We start from the raw sequence: 18,571 nt of genomic DNA, 5'->3' as shown, positions 1-18,571 counted from the left end.
ATAAATAACTTATCCTCTAACATATCATATCAAGCCTTTCTCCTTATTCATCTTCTTTAAGGCTTTAAGATTTCACCAGTCTTTTCTGAAAATATTTGGGTGAAACTTCCCATTATATCACAGTGTAGCAGGACATACCTTTTCCAAGAAGCCTGCTCTTAGGAACTATTCATTCTGTGTTGCAGAACTCCATTTAGTGATACACAACTCTTTTTTGGTGGAATTGCAACTTTAAGTCAGTAGTTCTAATTTTAGCTCCCATACTTCTCAACTATACCACCTCCTTCTTGTGTCTCTTATATTTCATTTTAAGGCACCAAAAAAAAAAAACATAATCTTCATATGTGTTACTGGTCAAGTACAACATGATCATTAGTTATTGGATGACTCAACAGAATGTCAGTAACGTTGGGCTGTTGGAGAAATCAAAAGATATCTCTAGAAATATTGTTCAGGTCGGAAATGGAGCTGTTGTTGATGTGTTTGATAATGTCACTTTTGTAGGTCACTGGTTTTCCGAATATGATCCTGAGGGTGGGCCCTGACAGTGAAGTGAGAATTTATATGTCATCGACTCTTAAACTCAGTTAAACTTACATAACTAGTGTCTACATATACTCTTATAATTTAAAAGAAAATTTAAATTATCCACTGAAGCTTCTGCCTGGTAGAAAACAACAGTCTTCTGGGGAAACAAACACCATAAAGATGATGTTGTAGGGACCCTACGTACCATCATGAATTACGGAAGAAAATATTTGAAATCATAGGAAACAGACAAAAAAATACGACTGCTTTGTTCACATTTTTATGATAACCCTTTCTTGTTTCTTCCCTGCTGTTTCTCTTCTGTTTCATTGTAGCAAAGTAGTCAGCATATTTACTGCACGAAATTTTATGTTAAGTATTTAGTAGAAGTGCTAACATTATTCCTGCTCCTTAATTTTAGGAATACATTTTTTTGATGGAGAGCTTTAAGTTGATGCTTTATTAGCCTCTTGATTATATAAGATTGTATTTGGAAAAACAAGGAAGAATACTTTCATGTATTGTATTTTCGTACACTTGAAATTGCTATTCTAATTTGTTTTTAAAGTCATGTCCTCTCAATGGTGATTTTCTTTTGTTTGCTAGGTGTGCCTAAGAAATAATCCTCTTTATCACGCTGGAGCAGTTGCATTTTCAATTAGCGCTGGGATTCCTAAAGTTGGTGTCTTAATGGAGTCAGTTTGGAATATGAATGATAGCTGTAGATTTCAACTTAGATCTCCCGAGAGCTTAAAAAGCATGGAAAAAGCTAGCAAAACTACTGAAACTAAGTAAGTACTGTACCCTAACTCATTTTGCTTTTACATACCAGTTCTTTGTTTGACCTGTGTATGCATGGGGATAATCAAAGAAGACTTAGGCATACAGTGTCATAGAAAACTGCTAATGTATTGAGGTCTTGTAAGATCCCCAGGAATTTTGAAGGGAATTACTAAATTTTACTTTTTGTAACTTGGTTAATATTTGTATATGACAGTTGCGGTTGATGAGTCCAGCCAGAATGGGAGTGTTGAGTTCTCTTTTGATGTCTTTATTTTGTCATTAGATGGTGTTGCTTTGCAGGTACTGTATAGTGGTAATGATGTGTTCGGCCTTAATATTAGGCCTTCTTTCTCCTCTCTCCTTGTATAATTGTCTTCATAATTTCTTGCCTGCATCTTGATCATTGGAAGTGGTTTACAGGTTAATGTGCTGGGGAGGGAAATTCTATACAGGGTTTGTAAACTTTTTTGGGTGGGAGGCTATGTGAACATAAAAAAAAAAAAAAGCCATTGACATTGAGGCGATTCTAACTCATAGCGACCCTATAGGACAGAGTAGAACTGCCCCATGGGGTTTCCAAGGAGCAACTGGTTGATTCAAACTGCTGACCTTTCAGTTAGCAGCCAAACTCTTAACCACTGTGCTGCCAGGGCTCCTGAACACCACTGAATTGTATATAGCTGCACCTTGTGGTTTTTTGATGTGTGAACTTAAAAGCTTTAATAAAATTTTTTTCTTTCAATTTTTTTATGTGGTAAAATGTATATAACAAAACATTTGCCATCTCAACCATTTTTACATGTACAATCAGTGGCATTAATTACATTCACTGTATTGTGCAAGGAAACCCTGGTGGCGTAATGGTTAAGTGCTATGGCTGCTAACCAACAGGTTGGCAGTTCGGATTTACCAGGCGCTCCTTGGAAACTCTATAGGGCAGTTCTACTCTATCCTATAGGGTCACCATGAGTTGGAATCGACTCGACGGCACTGGGTTTTATATTGTGCAAACATCACCACTATCTGTTTCCAGATTTTTTCCAATAAAGTTTTTGGTAGAAAACAACAGTCTTCTGGGTTATAGACAGCTTGTGTAGCATCATGAATCAAGTATGAAAATATTTTAAACTTATGAGAAAAGGACAAAAAAATAACTTTTTTCTTAATCTTATAAAAAAAATGAACATTATAGAAACAGAGAAGAGTAAAAATACCAAATTCCAGAAATATCACTTTAAACATTTGATATATTTTTTTCTAGATTTATACAAGCATTAAAAAGAAATAATTGGGATCATAGTGTACATGTAGATTTTTCACATTCTGAAATAAAGAGCAGTTGAAATATATTTGATGTATACAAACAGGAGATTATAATATATTTATGTCCTATAATTTATGAAGTTTTTCAAGATTGTCCTTGAAATTTACCATCTATATTAATAAATTTAGTAAAAGAGCTAAGCAAAATGAAATGTTAAGATAATAATTTTAATGTGAATAGTATTCCTCTTTGCTAGTCATTGAAATGAGTTCACTTTAGAGGCATGCAAGTGATTAATCAGTACTGGCTTGCTGCCACCATCACAAGATTTGCAGAGCAGCCATGAGTATTCACTTTGTGCTTATACTGAGCACTCTTGCTACAATGCTGGTGAAAATATTGCTGGTTTTCTTTGGACCATTTCTAAACTTAGGTGAAATTCTTGATGGGGGCATTAGGAGATGAAAGGGTTAAGATGATGACCCTAATTATAATATACGTCAGGATGAAATATGTAGCGTTTTTGAGTAATAAGTGACTTTTTCTGACTAAAAACTGACTTCTGCTTTTAATAGATAAAAATATCTATGTTTTACTATGTATTCATAGGATATTGTATAGTTGTAGTTAACTTTTAGTGTTAATGAGATAACTCATTGAAGTGGGATAGTATTTTTAATCCTATAATTTCCTATTTCAGTTATAGCAGATGATGGTTCGTGAAGAATAAAATTTTTTAAAACCATTGTGAGAAGAATTCTTTCTTTGAACCTTAGGAAATTAATGATCTGCTAGTAGGTTTTCTGGAAACCCTAGTGGCATAGTGGTTAATATGAGCTACAGGTGCTAACCAATAGGTTCACAGTTCAAATCCACCAGGCACTTCTTGGAAACTCTAAGGGGCAGTTCTGCTCTGTCCTATAGGGTCACTATGAGTTGGAATCGATTCGATGGCAATGGGTTTGGTTTAGGAGGTTTTCTAGTTACTTGTCTTCACCATTTTTTCAGTTACATTGCTAAATCAAGTTAGTCTGAGTTATAGTCACAACAATATGAACTTTATTTGCTCGAGAGGTTTATGGTAAAGCTATGTTGATACGTTGAGCTTTTGTTATTCTAGATAAAGCTTATTTGAGTCATTATTCCAATTTGTTGATAGCTTTGTATGATATATTTTTCTTTTCTGTATTAGAACATTACTAAAAATTGTAAGTACGCAGAGTGCACCTTTTCCAGAGCATTTTCTTAATTATAAGACTAAACTTGAGTATTAAACCATTTGACAAACATTTCTAATAGTTCATTTTCCTAATTATAAGGATATTCTGGTTTCTAATCTCAGGCCTGAAAGTAAGCAGGAACCAGTGAAAACAGAAATGGGTCCTCCACCATCGCCAGCGTCCACCTGTAGTGATGCGTCCTCAATTGCCAGCAGTGCGTCAATGCCATACAGTAAGTTTTATGTGTAGTACACACTGATCTGAACAATGTCCCATGCGGATGGCTGTGTTCAGTTTGTTTCTGATGTGAAGCGATTTATGTTTTTCTTAGATGTTTTCATATAGATTGTGTTTCTACTAGTTTGAATTACTTTTGAGCAGCTTTCTTTAAGTGGAAAAACAGTATTCACAGCAATGACTGTTTCTGTTGTTTTTCGGGATTATAATATTTTAATATATGTAAAATGCATTGCAGTAATAGAAGGAAATTATCACAACTAACTAGCATATATACCCCACTTTCTGTGGGTTGGTTATGACTTGGTCACGACTTTGCTGAGATTTTGAGGAATTTGTGAACCTGAATTTAACTTCTATACCTGGGATTTACAGTTTTTTTTAAAAGTTCCTCAAAATTTATTTTACAGTGTAATTGCTTGTAAGTGAGAAAATTGAAGTATATGAGATTGAAGTTAAACTTACAGATCTTCCTTTTTTATCACTGGTCAGATAGCCATAATTTTGAAGGGTTCAAAATATATTTTTCTTTTCTTTGCAGTTTATAGTAGTGTTAATATAGTTTTAACTGGGCATTAATGGATATGGCTGTTCTTCCCCATAAATTGATTTGAAGTGGAAATTGTTCATAAAGCCCCAATTCATAAAGCAGTAGTTAACAAAAGTTTATTTAGAAACCTCAGTTATGTATCCCTATAAAAATGATTTTTTTCATATATTTAGATGACATTTATAAAGTCTCTTTCACATTTTCTTTTTGGTACTTACCATTTTGTTGTTGTCTAAGAACGACGACGGTCAACCCCTGCCCCGAAAGAAGAGGAAAAGGTGAATGAAGAGCAATGGTCTCTTAGGGAAGTCGTTTTTGTGGAAGATGTTAAGAATGTTCCTGTTGGCAAGGTTTGTTCACAGTATCCAAGAATTAATTACTAACAGAACTATAGTGATATTGGTTGTCCAAGAATTTGCAGCTGGTGAGTGCCGGTCAGCCCTTTTTCCAAGGCTGCTCTGTCACCTTTGGTGGTCTCATTAATCCCATTTCTTAATCTGATGCATATATCTCCTCTGTCCCAGACAGACAGAGGACCGTTATGCCTTTTCTTGAGCATTTATGGTAATATGTTGCTTTTTTATGAGCATTTTATTTCATAATTATTTTAGATTCATAGAAAAGTTACAAAAAGATACATTGCATTTTGATACGGTCCATTCTTTGGAACACACCACCAGTTGCCTTTGAGTTGACTCCGACTCAGGGTGACTCCATCTGTTAGATGGTTCTAATTGAGGTCTTCTTCTATAACATAGATTTAAAAGTCTTAATTCACTGTCTACTTTCTTCTCCCCTTTTCCTGAAGGTGGTCTTGCCTTCTAAGAAACCAAGTTAATTTCACCCCTTTTCCCCACACATTTGAAAACAGAATGGATCTACAACTGTGGAAATCTATAAAGGTTTTCCTGAAATGTGATGCTTTTTCACTTGTACTTGAATGACAGGGTAGATATACTGTGTTCTATGATTTGCAGAGGCTTTTCTCATACACCCTTCCATTTGATTCTCAAAACAGAACTGCAGTTTATGGGCAGGCATTTTCTCTCCTGCAAGAAGATCACACTGACTCAAAAGCATGCAGATACTGAGTAGCAGAGGTGGGGCTCAGGTATCCTGGTTTCAAGTCCTGTGGTGGTTGTCTTACTGTGCATTGCCGTCTACCTGTGTTGTCCAGTACAGTAGCCACTAGCCATATATAGTTATTTAAATTTATCAGAATTAAATAATATTAAGAAACCACCTCTTCACTCACCTTAGTTTCATTTCAAGTGCTGAGTAGCCATTTAATGGCTAGTGGCTGCCAGATGGGACAGTGCAAATTAAGGACATTACCATCACCAGGAAAGTTCTATTAAGGAGGGAAGATGGGGCTTAATGGGTTATACTTAAAGTTTACCGGTTGATTGTTAAACATGTACAGAGTAATCCCTGGCTACAAGGAGGTGAGCCTAGAGTATAGACATGAATAGCAAAACTTTGGTGAATGTGTCCAGTTTAATTTTATAACATGGTGATACTTTGAAGAAATAACACCCTTATAAGGTGTCCAGTTACATGCCTTTCATCTCTTTGTTCCATGTTAAATTAGCTCAGTGGCTAGAATCTGCATATTGCTTACCATATTTAATTGTACTTCTAGGTGCTAAAAGTGGATGGTGCCTATGTTGCTGTGAAATTTCCGGGAACATCCAGTAATACAAACTGCCAGAGCAGTTCTGGTTCAGATGCTGACCCTTCTTCTCTCCTGCAAGATTGTAGATTACTTAGAATTGATGAGCTGCAGGTAAGTGTCGAGGAATTGCTTACTAAGTGAATTCTGGGACTGGCTTCTTGCATATGTTATGAGAATTTGAAAGCAAAATTTCTTTTGTGTTATATAGGTTGTGAAAACTGGTGGAACACCAAAAGTTCCTGACTGTTTCCAAAGGACTCCTAAAAAGCTGTGTATACCTGAAAAAACAGAAATACTAGCAGTGAATGTAGATTCCAAAGGTAAAGATTTTGTAACTTTTAACTGGCATGTTCTATATGTTATTAATGCTTGTGCAGTAAATAGGAATAAAATTAAAGTGGTTTGGGGCATTGGCAGTTTTTTGTCCCGTGTGTAACATTATGGAATAAAGTGTATTTGTTTGAATTAATTTACAAATGTGGCCAGAGGTGTCAGAGATCACTAAAAATATATAACAGTTTTTCTTTCTATTTACGTGCTTCTGAAGGTGTGCATGCTGTTTTGAAGACTGGAAATTGGGTACGGTATTGTATCTTTGACCTTGCTACAGGAAAAGCAGAACAGGAAAATAATTTTCCTACAAGCAGCATTGCTTTCCTTGGTCAGAATGAGAGGAATGTAGCCATTTTCACTGCTGGACAGGTACAGAGGCTCATTTTTGCTTTTGAAAAAGTGATACGACAGCACTGGCATTTTTGTGATGTTTAGGGTGTGGCTCTTGTTTACTTGTTAATAAGCTATGGAAGAATTTAGAATTCTTAATACATTTTAATGCTAGAAACCTTGTTTGGTCATTATTACTAACATCCAATTTGAAAATAGATATTTTTATTGTACATTTTTGATTGAGAGCTAAACTTTATTATTTGTCCTCCATTTTAGGAGTCTCCTATTATTCTTCGAGATGGAAATGGTACTATCTACCCAATGGCCAAAGATTGCATGGGAGGAATAAGGGATCCTGATTGGCTTGATCTTCCACCTATCAGTAGTCTTGGAATGGGTGTACATTCTTTAATAAATCTTCCTGCCAATTCAACAATCAAAAAGAAGGCTGCCATTATCATCATGGCTGTAGAGGTAATTTAACCTTTATAAGACATTTTAGTTCAGAAGATACTTGCAAGAGTCTGGGGAAACAGTGTTGAATAGGTCATTCATTACCCTCTCCCTAAAGGTGGTAGCAGTCTGTTAGAGCAAGAGAGACAAGCAAATCAGTGATTACAGTGTAATTTAAGGCATACACAATGTTGTGGGAGCACAGAGAGGAGGGATCTAAATCAAACTGTGACCGTGGGGAAGATTTCCCTGAGGGGGTGATGCTTAGACAGAACTTTTATTGATTAGGTACGGGTCCCCTAGGCCCAAGGATGAAGGTGGGAGATGTTATCCCGGACACTTAGAGCAGCCTTTGTGAATCTATATAATGTGTTAGAAAATGTGTACATTCTCTGGATATAACCAGAAGGTAGGGCTCATATGGACTAGTGAGTGGCAACTGATAAGGCTGAAGAGGGGCACTAGGGGTCCTTCTGTGTTAACCTGGGGGCCTGAACTTTTCCCTGAAAGCTATGAGGAAAAAGATTTTAAGCTGTAGGATGGCATAATTAGATTTTTTAAAAGGATGGTTAGTAGTGGAGAATGGATTTGTAGGAAGTGTAGGATAGAGATTGGAAATATAGAGATCAGATAAAAGGCTAACGTAATTATCCAGGTGCAAAACAAAGTTAGCTTAAACTCTTGGGAGTGAAGAAGAGGGGATGAATTAGAACCTATAAGGCTTGGTGACTGGGTGTCAGTAGTAAATGAAAGGAAGGTGTTATTGTAACCCCAAGCTTCTGATTTGGGTGTGATTGATTGTAGCGAGGAAATACAGGAAGAAAAATAAATGGGATAAGGGAAGAGGATGAGTTTAGTTTTAAACATGTTGAGGTTGAGTGGTTTGTTAGATACAAAGGAAACACCTGGAAGCCTCTGGAACAACTTGAGCAGAGATTGACCTATTTTAACTTACATTTTAAAAGGATCACTGCTGATGTGTCGAGAATTCTAGTGGGGCAAGTATGGAAGTAGAGAGACTAATTAGGAGACTATTAAAATAATACAGGTGGAAGATGATGGTGGCTTGGCCTATGAGTGAAAACTGATTAGATTCTAGATATAGTAGATATGTTTTTAATGTAGAGCCAATGGGATTTGCTGATGGTTAAATACAGAGTGTGAGGAAGCACGAGGGTGACAAGGTTTTGGAAGTATAAAGTTGCGATTTATTGGGATGAAGATTGCAGAGCAAAAGCAGACTTGGAACTTGGGCTTTAGACATGTTAAGGTTAGGATGCCTGTCAGATATCCAAGAGGAGATGGCGGGTAGAGAGCTAGGCGTGTAAATCTGGAGACCAGGAGAGAGAAGACTGAAGAACTGAACTTGGGAATTGGAGTATTTAAAGATGTGATACTGAATGAGATCACCAAGGTTGAGGAGAAGAGAAAGGTCCAAAGACTGAGCCGTAAGTGTTTAAATGCTGGGGAGATAAAGAGGAGCCAGCAAAGGAGACTGAGAAGGAGCAGCCACAAGAGTTGGAGGAAAACTAGGATAAGTGGTGTCCTGGAAGCCAAATGAAGAGCATGTGTCAAGGAGGATACAGTGATCAACTGTGTCAAATGGTGCTGTAGGTCACGTAAGGTGAGAACTGAATAGTGACTGTTGGGTTTGTCTCTGAGTCTCTATTGACAGGGAGGATAAAGGCCTGATTAGAGTAAGTGAAGGAGAAAAAGGGAGGTGAGGAACTGAAGATAAATATGGGCAGTTCTTTGGAGGATCTTTTTTTAAATGATGGAAATGGGACTTGGTGTGGGAGCTCATTTACCCTTCATAAGGCTGGAGATGATCAGCAAACTTGTTAGACCTGCATCCAGGTGCTCCTGAAAGCCACCGGGTAAGCTTTTGTTTCAGGGCCCAGTGTTCATATTATTGAATAGTTTTGATTGTAGCCTTCTAGACTAGTGATTCCAAACTAGTCAGGGAAGTGGCCTTGACCTGAATTTGGCCCCTAGAAATAGCCTTCACGTCATTTTAAAATTCTTGATTAGTTGTCAATATTTAAAAATCACAGAGTTTATATTTGAAATCCAGATTTTCCGTTGCTCTTAAAACGTTAGAAGATATGGTAACATTGGGTGCATAATCTAACATAGAAACTTTTGACTATCCCTTTTAGAAGTTACATGCAGTCTCTGTTCATTACAGACCTCACTACTTGTAATTTGTTGCCCAGAGTCCAAGTGTTAGTTGCCATTAATTCTCTAGCTTGTGTGAGTGTGTTTTATACTCAGCCCCCTTCACTCATTTCTGTTACTTCACGTGCTCTTGCAGGCATTTTGTTCTGTGACTCTTGTACTTTGTCAGCATCTCAAGGATCAGATAAAATATGTCATCATCCCATGGGTAGGGATAAAGTGTGTCATCATTTATCTTTGTACCTCAGTGAACTAGGGCCTGGCAGTGACGAGGGCAGAAAAAGTTCACTTAAAAATTTCTTGTGGTTCTACCCTTTCTGCCCCTTTGCCATAAGAATAAGTGACATATACAGTATATAGCGATGCAGGATAAACTTTTTTGCTTGTAACACAGCTCTGTGTAGTATTACACTCTCAGTATGAGAACGCTTATACAATCCAGCAGGCTGGAGATGAGAGCTCCCTGTAGAGTGCCTGCTTCCAGCCAGATGATGTGGCTGATTGTTTGAAAACATTCTGTATCACAGCAGTGTACAACAAAATACCTCGATTTTTAGTTGACTTTGAAAATACCCTGTCTTTTTGTTCTTTGGAGAGATTTTGACATATTCTCTTAACGTACTGATTAATGCATATATTTACTAGTCTTTGGCAAATTTAGTCTTACGTGGTTTACCTCATACTTTTGAACTGGAGGTTGCCTATTATGGGGTCACTTCAGAGCCATAGTTAGCAGTCACAATGGCTTACTTCACGTATGGTGGGTATTGGAAATGGCTTTTTGGATGTGTTTTCTTTTAGGCCCTTAGACCCTGTAAGGTTGGGAGAGGGAAGAAGCTTTTTAGGCACTTTTGGGGAGGAGGTGGCAAATTGTTCAAATACATTCTTCATTTTCCTTTGCACTCCCACACTCTTTTCCCACCTGCTTTCTTTGAGTTCCTAGTTCTAGTTAAAATGAGGCAATTTATTTGTTTTCTAAAACTAGTGCTTTTAACTCAGTCCATTAAATGTAACTATAGTTTTCATTTGAAAGAAACACATTTGAACTTCTTGACATGTTCATGCTGTTCTCAGGTAGTTAACGATGTGTTCTACAGATACTTGATTAGTACTTGATTAGTACCATGTCTTGGACCACATTAGTTATCACCTCTGGGGTTTGCATCTGTCATGATTTCTGGGGAGTTGAAGGTTTTGGTTTTCATGGATCAAAGTGTAATATGGTAACATGAAGAGCATAAGAGGTGAGAGCAAGCCTGGAATAAAATTTTTACCCTTTTCTTAATTGATTAACAATCTTAATAGGATTCTGATTTTATATGGCCATATAACATATAATGTAAACCTGTGGTCTGCAAACTTGCCTATAGGCCAAATCTGGCCACTCCCATTCATTTATGCATCAAGTATGGCTGGTTTCCTGCCGAAACAGCAGAGTTGAGTAGTAGTAAAAGCTGAAAATAATTACTGGTCCTTTACAGGAAAAATTTGCCAACCCATTTCTTTTCCTGTCAATTGTGTATTTTGCTTAAAGGGCACCTTTAAGTTCAACTCCTTTTGCCACACCACCTGAAACTGTCTTTACTTATTTGCAGAGCTGATTATATATAGTGCTGGCCACGAGAAAAATTTGACATATTTAATATGCTACTCAAATTATTGAAGTTTTTTTTTCCTTTCCTAATGCTATTCAAATTATCGAAGTTTTTTTTTTTTTTTCCTAATTTCTCTGAGCACAGAAACAAACCTTAATGCAGCATATTCTACGCTGTGACTACGAGGCCTGTCGACAGTATCTCATGAATCTTGAGCAAGCAGTCGTTCTAGAGCAGAATCTGCAGCTGCTACAGACATTCATCGGCCATAGATGTGATGGAAATCGAAATATTCTGCATGCTTGTGTATCTGTTTGCTTTCCAACAAGCAATAAGGAAACTAAAGAAGAAGAGGGTGAGATTAAGAACTATAACAAGGTCTTTTAAAAAAGTTTTAGGGAATTTTGGAAACATGACAACATTTGAGAGAAAAGAAAAGCAAATTACAATGAAGAATTTGTTGTGTATGTGTGTGTACTTTTGTCTTGTAAAATCTTGGTGTTTTGACTCTCTTAAAGATAAATATGCCTGTCTCTTGTTAGGATGGATGTATCACATAAGTAAATAAAATTTTTCATCAGGGTGTTTTTTTTTGTTGTTGTTGTCTTGAATTCTGTTTCCATGTATATATGTGTGTATATATATGAGTGGTACTTAATGAGCTTTACTGATTTTTATAATTGCAGATGATTTAGTTTGTATTACCATGGAGTTTATGTAATAATTTAGCAAGTTAAGCCAAATTATATTGTGGTAGTTTTCATCCCAATGTTCAAAATGTGGAGGGAAAAATAACCTAGCAAATTGTTAAATGTTTTAAAAAAGTAAACAGACTATTTCACCATAAAGTTTTTAATTGGCTAAACAAAGGGGGAAACTTTTAAAAAACCTAAAATGTAATTATGTAATTCATAATGTTCTTCTTTATTTTGAATTCTGCTTTTGTTATTCTGATAGCTACATTTTTTAATAGTGGTTTGCAAGTTTCTGACCTTTGTCTCATTACTGAATCACTAAAGGATTATAAGTAGTGTATAAACCAAAGACTGAGATACTGATATGTAGATCGTTTTCCTTCCTTCGTAGTGAAAATTGGAATTTGGCCTTTGAAAGATGAAAAGTAAATAAAGAAGATATCTTTAATATCTCCACACATTAAAGATCACAGTTCAGTCTGTCTTGTTGCTTCAAGGAGGAAAAGTTAAAGTATTAGGCTACCTAATATTTGCATTGGATGGAGCATTAAAATTATAGCAGCTGGTATCTAGAGGCCTCTACATACTTAATCTCTTAGTTATTTTTGAAGTTTAAATTGATCTCAGTTTTTTCTCTTTATGTTTCAGAAGCAGAGCGCTCAGAAAGAAATACATTTGCAGAAAGGCTTTCTGCTGTGGAAGCTATTGCAAATGCAATATCAGTTGTTTCAAGTAATGGCCCTGGTAGTCGGGCTGGATCATCAAGTAGCCGAAGGTAATGTGATTTTTACCAGGAAAGTTTAATTGGAGGAAGAAAAATTCAAGTACAGGAAGACATGTAGCTCTTACCTACCATGTGCATGAATTGGTGGGTCCTTTTTTGCTTTTGTTTTTTGTTCCTCCTTCCTTGGTAGTGAAAATATCACCCTGGGGAAAAATATCTGAGATATCTAATTAGAGTTTAGTTTAAGATAAAACTGAATTTGAGATATGTCATAAATTTGAGATAATTTAGACAAGTGATTCAAACTCGATTCTTTGAATATGTTCTAAATTCATCATTCTTGCTTTCTAGGAAGTTATTTTCTTTAGTTGGAGAACAGGTAATAACAGTAATTAAAAAGAGCCTCAATCTTTTTTTTTCAAATGGCTTACTTAGGTCAGTTTCTGAGATGTCTTAATAATATGGGAAGAAATAAAAGGCTGATGAGTATTGTTTTCTGAATATTTGATGTTTTAAATTTTCAGGCTTTCTGAGTTGTGGGTTGGACAGACCTTGATAACATGTTAAAATTGATAGGTTTTTAAATAGATGAGGGATATAAAGAATTCAGGGTATAATTTTATTTCTGTAGGAAAAAGCACATTTATTTAAGACACTATTGAGCCAAAATTCTTGGTTACTGACAGATCTTTAATGAAAGCAGTGCTCACTGTGTGCTAACGTGATTGGTTGGACAGCCTACTTAAGATGAGGACATCCCTTGCCTATTTTTTGTTCCATATTCAACTTACCTTTTACAAATGGTTATCCTTAAATTGGCACCAGGAAAGCTACCAAGTCGATAGCTTCCCAGGTTCAAAAATATCCTGAAGTGAGATTTGTCAAATAAATATTTATGTACCAAATCATAACTTAAAACAGTATAAAATCATTATGTAGACTATACAAAATGGAAATTATCACCATCTTATTTATTTAGGATTACACTAGGCAGAGAAAGTGTTTGGTCTAAAATGGAGAACAACTTAAATTTTTCTTGAAGAAATTAGTCTCTGAATTATTTCAGGTATTTCACTTCCTCAGGGAAAATACAGATGCAAACCAAGTTGGACTCTCTGATATGATTTGTCCAATGCCAGTGCTGCCATCTTTTTTTCATGTAAGGATTATTTTGAAGGCAAAGACTAAAAGGAGCTTCAAGAGTGGGTGATGCGTTGCTCACAGAAATAAATTTGCAGAGTAAGCTCCTTTGAGGAATTTGCCGAAGATTTCACTACAGTGCTCTTAACCAGTTCAAACTCAGGGCTGCCGGTTGAACAGATGAAAGCACAGGAGTCTTATTATCCACGCCGGGCAGTAGGAAGTCCACAGACTGCTTCACTGAAGTGAAACCCTCCTCTAGCCCACCATGGATTTTTCTAGGCGATGCCCCTTGATGAGTATGCAGGATGGGATTCACGAGCTGTAAGCTCAAAACTGATGCAGTTGCAGTATTGAATGGAGTGCTGTTAAATGCCTTCAGATGATGCTTTGACTCAGAAGTTTTGTTATGACTCAATATTCCTGAGTACAAAAGTCAGATTTAGTGGAAAGCTTGATTGATGCATCTGATTGCAGGTGTATTTACTCTAGAGATTGTTAATCTGGAAGACACATGACCTTCGCTTTTTTGTCACAGTGGTGTGTTTGAACATGACTGGATTCTAAGGCTTCTGTAGCATGGATATAACGTGCTTACAAAGAGGAAATTACATCATCCTTGAATTCTTCCATATTGTCAGAAAATACGATGACTCCAGGCAAGCCTATATGAAGAAATGTCAAAACTCTGAATCTTAGCAGCCAAGGTGGTATCTCCTCAGTATTGTCCTCAGCCACTGAGGATACAGGTGAATCTTCATGAATTGTGTACAACATCTTGAAGAATAATTTCTTTTTTTGTTTTTTGTTTTCTTTTTTTGTGTTTTTTTTTTTTTAAGAGTCTGTATGAGGAGCTGGGCATTGTACTTAAAAAAATGTTCCCAAGACCAAATGAAGAAAAAATGTTAAGAACAATTAAAAAAAAAAAAAAAAAAGGAATGATCCCCTCATTTAATACTGACTTGACTACATCACAACAAAGTTGGGAGCTTGCAAGTTCAAGATGAGACTATGGTCTTAATTTATCTTCATTTATTCTAAATCCATTCTAAAAGCTAGGAGTTGGAGAATAGCCCACATATGTTTTCTGTAGCCTGTACAATGTTAAACTTTTTTCTTTAAAAGTTGAATGCCTTTAGATGGGCATGTACGCCTCTAGTTTGCCACTACTTCTTACACCTGACTGCCCTTTACTCATTTATCTGCCTGGTGCAGTAGGCATTGAGTGTGTGATCCTGATGTAAATAAACATTCATCTTATAAGCCCAGAGCATGCATTTATTTTCAGGTCATTTAAAGTGTCTCCCAACTATTGCTGTTTTTTTCTACGTTTTGGGTAAGACACATTAAGATACCAAGTGTCTGTTGAGCGTAATTAAAATGGTATAGAAGCATCACGGTGTAAACAGTCACCCTGGTACACTGTGATTGGCAAGGAGCCCGCCTTTCTCTGTGGGTGATATCTTTGGATAGGGAGGTGACCTTGACTAAAACAGTCAACTGTGTCCTGCTCACCTTCCATATCATTAAAACTCTTAAACTCAAATTTCTAAGTTGGGAGAGAAGACATTGGTTGTAGCTATTTTTTAATAGTGCATATTATAATAATTAATATTATTTGAGTCGTCAAATTTTACTTTGCAGAATTTTCCAGAAAGTGCATCATCATATATATGCCTTATAAAATAGATGTGTTTCTGCAAGTAGCCTCTAAAAGAAATTTTGTGAATGGTTTAAGATTATTTTTCTTATAAAGTTGATAATGTATTCTTATGGAAAAACACATTTTTCCTAGGATTAAAAAATAATCACAATTAGAGATTCAAACATTAATAAAATCTTTTCTAAATTGCTTATTTATAGATATACTCACAGATGTTAGCTCTTTCACATCAGAAATGTCATGTCTTTGGGATTAAATCTGTGTGGGAGAATGATGCCCCTTATGTGTTGCCTGGCCCTTAAAACTGAGTTTTTTACTCTTTATCCATTTAGATGCTCTAAAACTGTGGCAGAGTGAAGGAATTTGCCTCATGTGCTTTCTCTTAATTGCTGTTAATTCTTAATGTGTTAATATTGTAGCCTTTGTAAACTTTTATTCAGAGGTAAAGTATAGATTTTTGTACAGGTAGTTATCAGTTCCCCATAATCCTTAAGAGGCCTGTGTTGGTGATTATTTCTGTTCCTTTTTAGTGATGTGTGCACCTGTACAGTTTTTCTTTTTTTTTTTTGAGTATAGCAGGAGAAAAAAAATCAAGCCCAGACATTAATCTAACAACGTATTTTACAAGCTCCAGTTTCATTTAATAATTTCCTTGGGATGCAAATTGTACTATTTTAAGAACAAAAAAAAAAACTTTTTGTGTAAAAATAAATCTAAATTGGTTTTTGTTTTAAAACTACTCACTGTGTGGTTATTAATTTAATTGCTTTTGAGGTCACAAACGAAGAATTTAGTGAGTGTATTTACCAAGATGTTTCAGACTGAGGCTAAAAATATTGGTGTTGTATTAATCAGTATGCTTGCTAATGTCCATTTTTAAACTTTATTATTATTGATTATAAGTGAAAGACAGAAACACTTATTTTGTTTTAATGTTCAGCTGTTCATTTATCTTAACTGTATGAAAGGATAAAACTTATTTCCTAATCTTCACAACAACTTTTGTTCCCTGTGCTTAAGTTTGTGTGGGAGCTTAATTAATATAGTGGTTTTAGTGCTGAACTGGGTGCTAGGAGCCCTCAGTTTCATTTTTGTCCCTCACTGACTTATTCTGTGATTCCAGAATTGGCATTTGCGCTTCACTTCCTTTGCCTGGAGTGTTTGCTTATAGAACATACTTTGATCTTCTCAGATGAGAAGTTCTGTGCACCTGCGAATTAACATTTAGACATAGTAGTGAGCTCTGGTTTTGTCCCTGTTCTTCTAGTTTGAGATTACGGGAAATGATGAGACGTTCATTGAGAGCAGCTGGTTTGGGGAGACATGAAGCTGGAGCTTCATCCAGTGACCACCAGGATCCAGTGTCACCTCCCATAGCTCCCCCTAGTTGGGTTCCTGATCCTCCTGCAATGGATCCTGGTAAGATCTATTATCTTATTTAGTGTTTAACAAAAAAGATAAGGTCATGAAAGAGAAGAAATTGAGCATTTTAATAGAATATTTAGAAATTTGAAATACTTGAAAGTAATATAATGATTATTTTAACTGATTTTTAAGTTATAAAAATTTGATTTAAGAGATTTGTACTTTAAAAATTAAAATTTTAGATACTTGTCAGTCATCCCCCTTTTACTGAAATATTTTTACACTAGTAAGAAGATAGGTAGATCATTTGTTGATAATACATCGACATAAGTCATTAATTTATCTAGTGGATTCCTTCTCAGTAGTTTGGAATACAAGTTTCCACTTAAACCTCTGTCTTATTTGACCTTTGGCTTGCAGTGGAAAGCCATAAGGCCAGTGAAGAGAACATGTTAGGGGTATGTTGTCTGTAATGATGTACATCCTGCTGTTCTGTTTACTGAAAGATGGTGACATTGATTTTATCCTGGCCCCCGCTGTGGGATCTCTTACCACAGCAGCGACTGGCACCGGTCAAGGACCAAGCACCTCCACCATTCCAGGTGAGAATCTGTACTATGTTATCTGCCTAGGCATTTAGAAGCAAAAAAAGGTACACTTTGCATATTAGATTTCTACAGATCTCCACTTTTATCTCACATGCTTTTCTTGGTTTGGAAAACATCTAATTCTCTGAATTGTATTCCCCGTATCAGTGAAAATGTAACATGTATATAGATACATTTAGAAGTATGAGATTTGTAAAATGTATTAAAGTGTTTAAATTCCTTGTGATGAAGTTAATGATTTATTACTATTACCAGGAGATTTTTTTATTAGTTAGTGGATTATTTGGAAACCCTGGTGGTGTAGTGGATGATGCTATGCCTATTAACCAAAAGGTTGGCAGTTCGAATCCACCACGTGCTCCTTGGAAACTGTATGGGGCAGTTCTACTCTGTCCTGTCGGATTGCTATGAGTCGGAATGGACGTGACGGCAATGGGGTTTTTGGGTAGTGGATTATTTAATGTATACCTGATATATTATTCCAGAATATTCTTTGTCTTGTTTACTCTGTTTTGTTACAACATGCTTACAGGTCCTTCCACAGAGCCATCTGTAGTAGAATCCAAGGATCGAAAGGCAAATGCTCATTTTATATTAAAATTGTTATGTGACAGTGTTGTTCTACAGCCCTATCTACGAGAACTCCTCTCTGCAAAGTAAGAATCTTTAATGTACTTCTTATATGAAGGTATAGCATAGCTACTTTTACTTCTTAAGTCGATCTTCCTTGCAATGTATGTACAACAATTATGTGCATCTAAAATAATTTGTCAAAATCCAGCATTGTGTATCCTTCTGCTACTAAGCTCTCTTTGGTGAAAGAGATCTTTTCAACATCATGTAGTGTACACTAAATAAATACAAACCAGCTTTTATGTTAGCTTGATCAGGGTGTATATTTATTTGCTAAAAAGATGACAGGACAGTCATTTTCAAATGAAGACCCATAAAACCAGAAAATGAAACCCACTGCCATTGAGTTGATTCCAACTCATAGTGACCCTATAGGACAGAGCAGAACTGCCCCACAGAGTTTCCAAGGAGTGCCTGGTGGATTTGAACTGCCAACCAACCTCTTGCTTAACAGCTGTAGCACTTAACCACTATGCCACCAGGGCTTCCTGAAGACCCATAGATTGGTTATATCACTGTCACCTAAGAAACTTTAAAAAAGTATACTAGCGTGGATAAATTATCCCCACTTATATTTGAAGAGGTAGGCTTCTT

General features: G+C 36.1%; 1 protein-coding gene across 11 annotated transcripts in view; it reads left to right on the top strand.

The window, feature by feature from the left end:
* Positions 1-18,571, top strand: part of UBR5 (ubiquitin protein ligase E3 component n-recognin 5) — a 156,484-nt gene that overhangs the window by 85,815 nt on the left and 52,098 nt on the right. For 9 of the 11 annotated variants that reach the window (XR_010317813.1, XR_010317814.1, XM_064267979.1 and 6 more), the window contains exons 14-25: positions 1,135-1,319; positions 3,918-4,027; positions 4,820-4,932; positions 6,225-6,368; positions 6,466-6,577; positions 6,805-6,959; positions 7,200-7,397; positions 11,294-11,504; positions 12,493-12,619; positions 16,639-16,790; positions 17,243-17,338; positions 17,877-18,000. Coding sequence is in view for 9 of the 11 variants with exons in the window: in XM_064267979.1 (XP_064124049.1) it covers positions 1,135-1,319; positions 3,918-4,027; positions 4,820-4,932; positions 6,225-6,368; positions 6,466-6,577; positions 6,805-6,959; positions 7,200-7,397; positions 11,294-11,504; positions 12,493-12,619; positions 16,639-16,790; positions 17,243-17,338; positions 17,877-18,000 (1,727 nt within the window). In the remaining 2 variants the exon portion in view is untranslated. The remainder of the gene's footprint in view (positions 1-1,134; positions 1,320-3,917; positions 4,028-4,819; positions 4,933-6,224; positions 6,369-6,465; positions 6,578-6,804; positions 6,960-7,199; positions 7,398-11,293; positions 11,505-12,492; positions 12,620-16,638; positions 16,791-17,242; positions 17,339-17,876; positions 18,001-18,571) is intronic. The other 2 variants (XM_064267974.1, XM_064267980.1) reach the window with 2 other exon arrangements.

The sequence above is a fragment of the Loxodonta africana genome, chromosome 14 (genome assembly GCF_030014295.1).
Source record: "Loxodonta africana isolate mLoxAfr1 chromosome 14, mLoxAfr1.hap2, whole genome shotgun sequence".
NCBI lineage: Eukaryota > Metazoa > Chordata > Mammalia > Proboscidea > Elephantidae > Loxodonta > Loxodonta africana.
The sequence above is the reverse complement of the archived record's forward strand: the minus strand, read 5'-3'. Positions and strand labels throughout refer to the sequence as shown.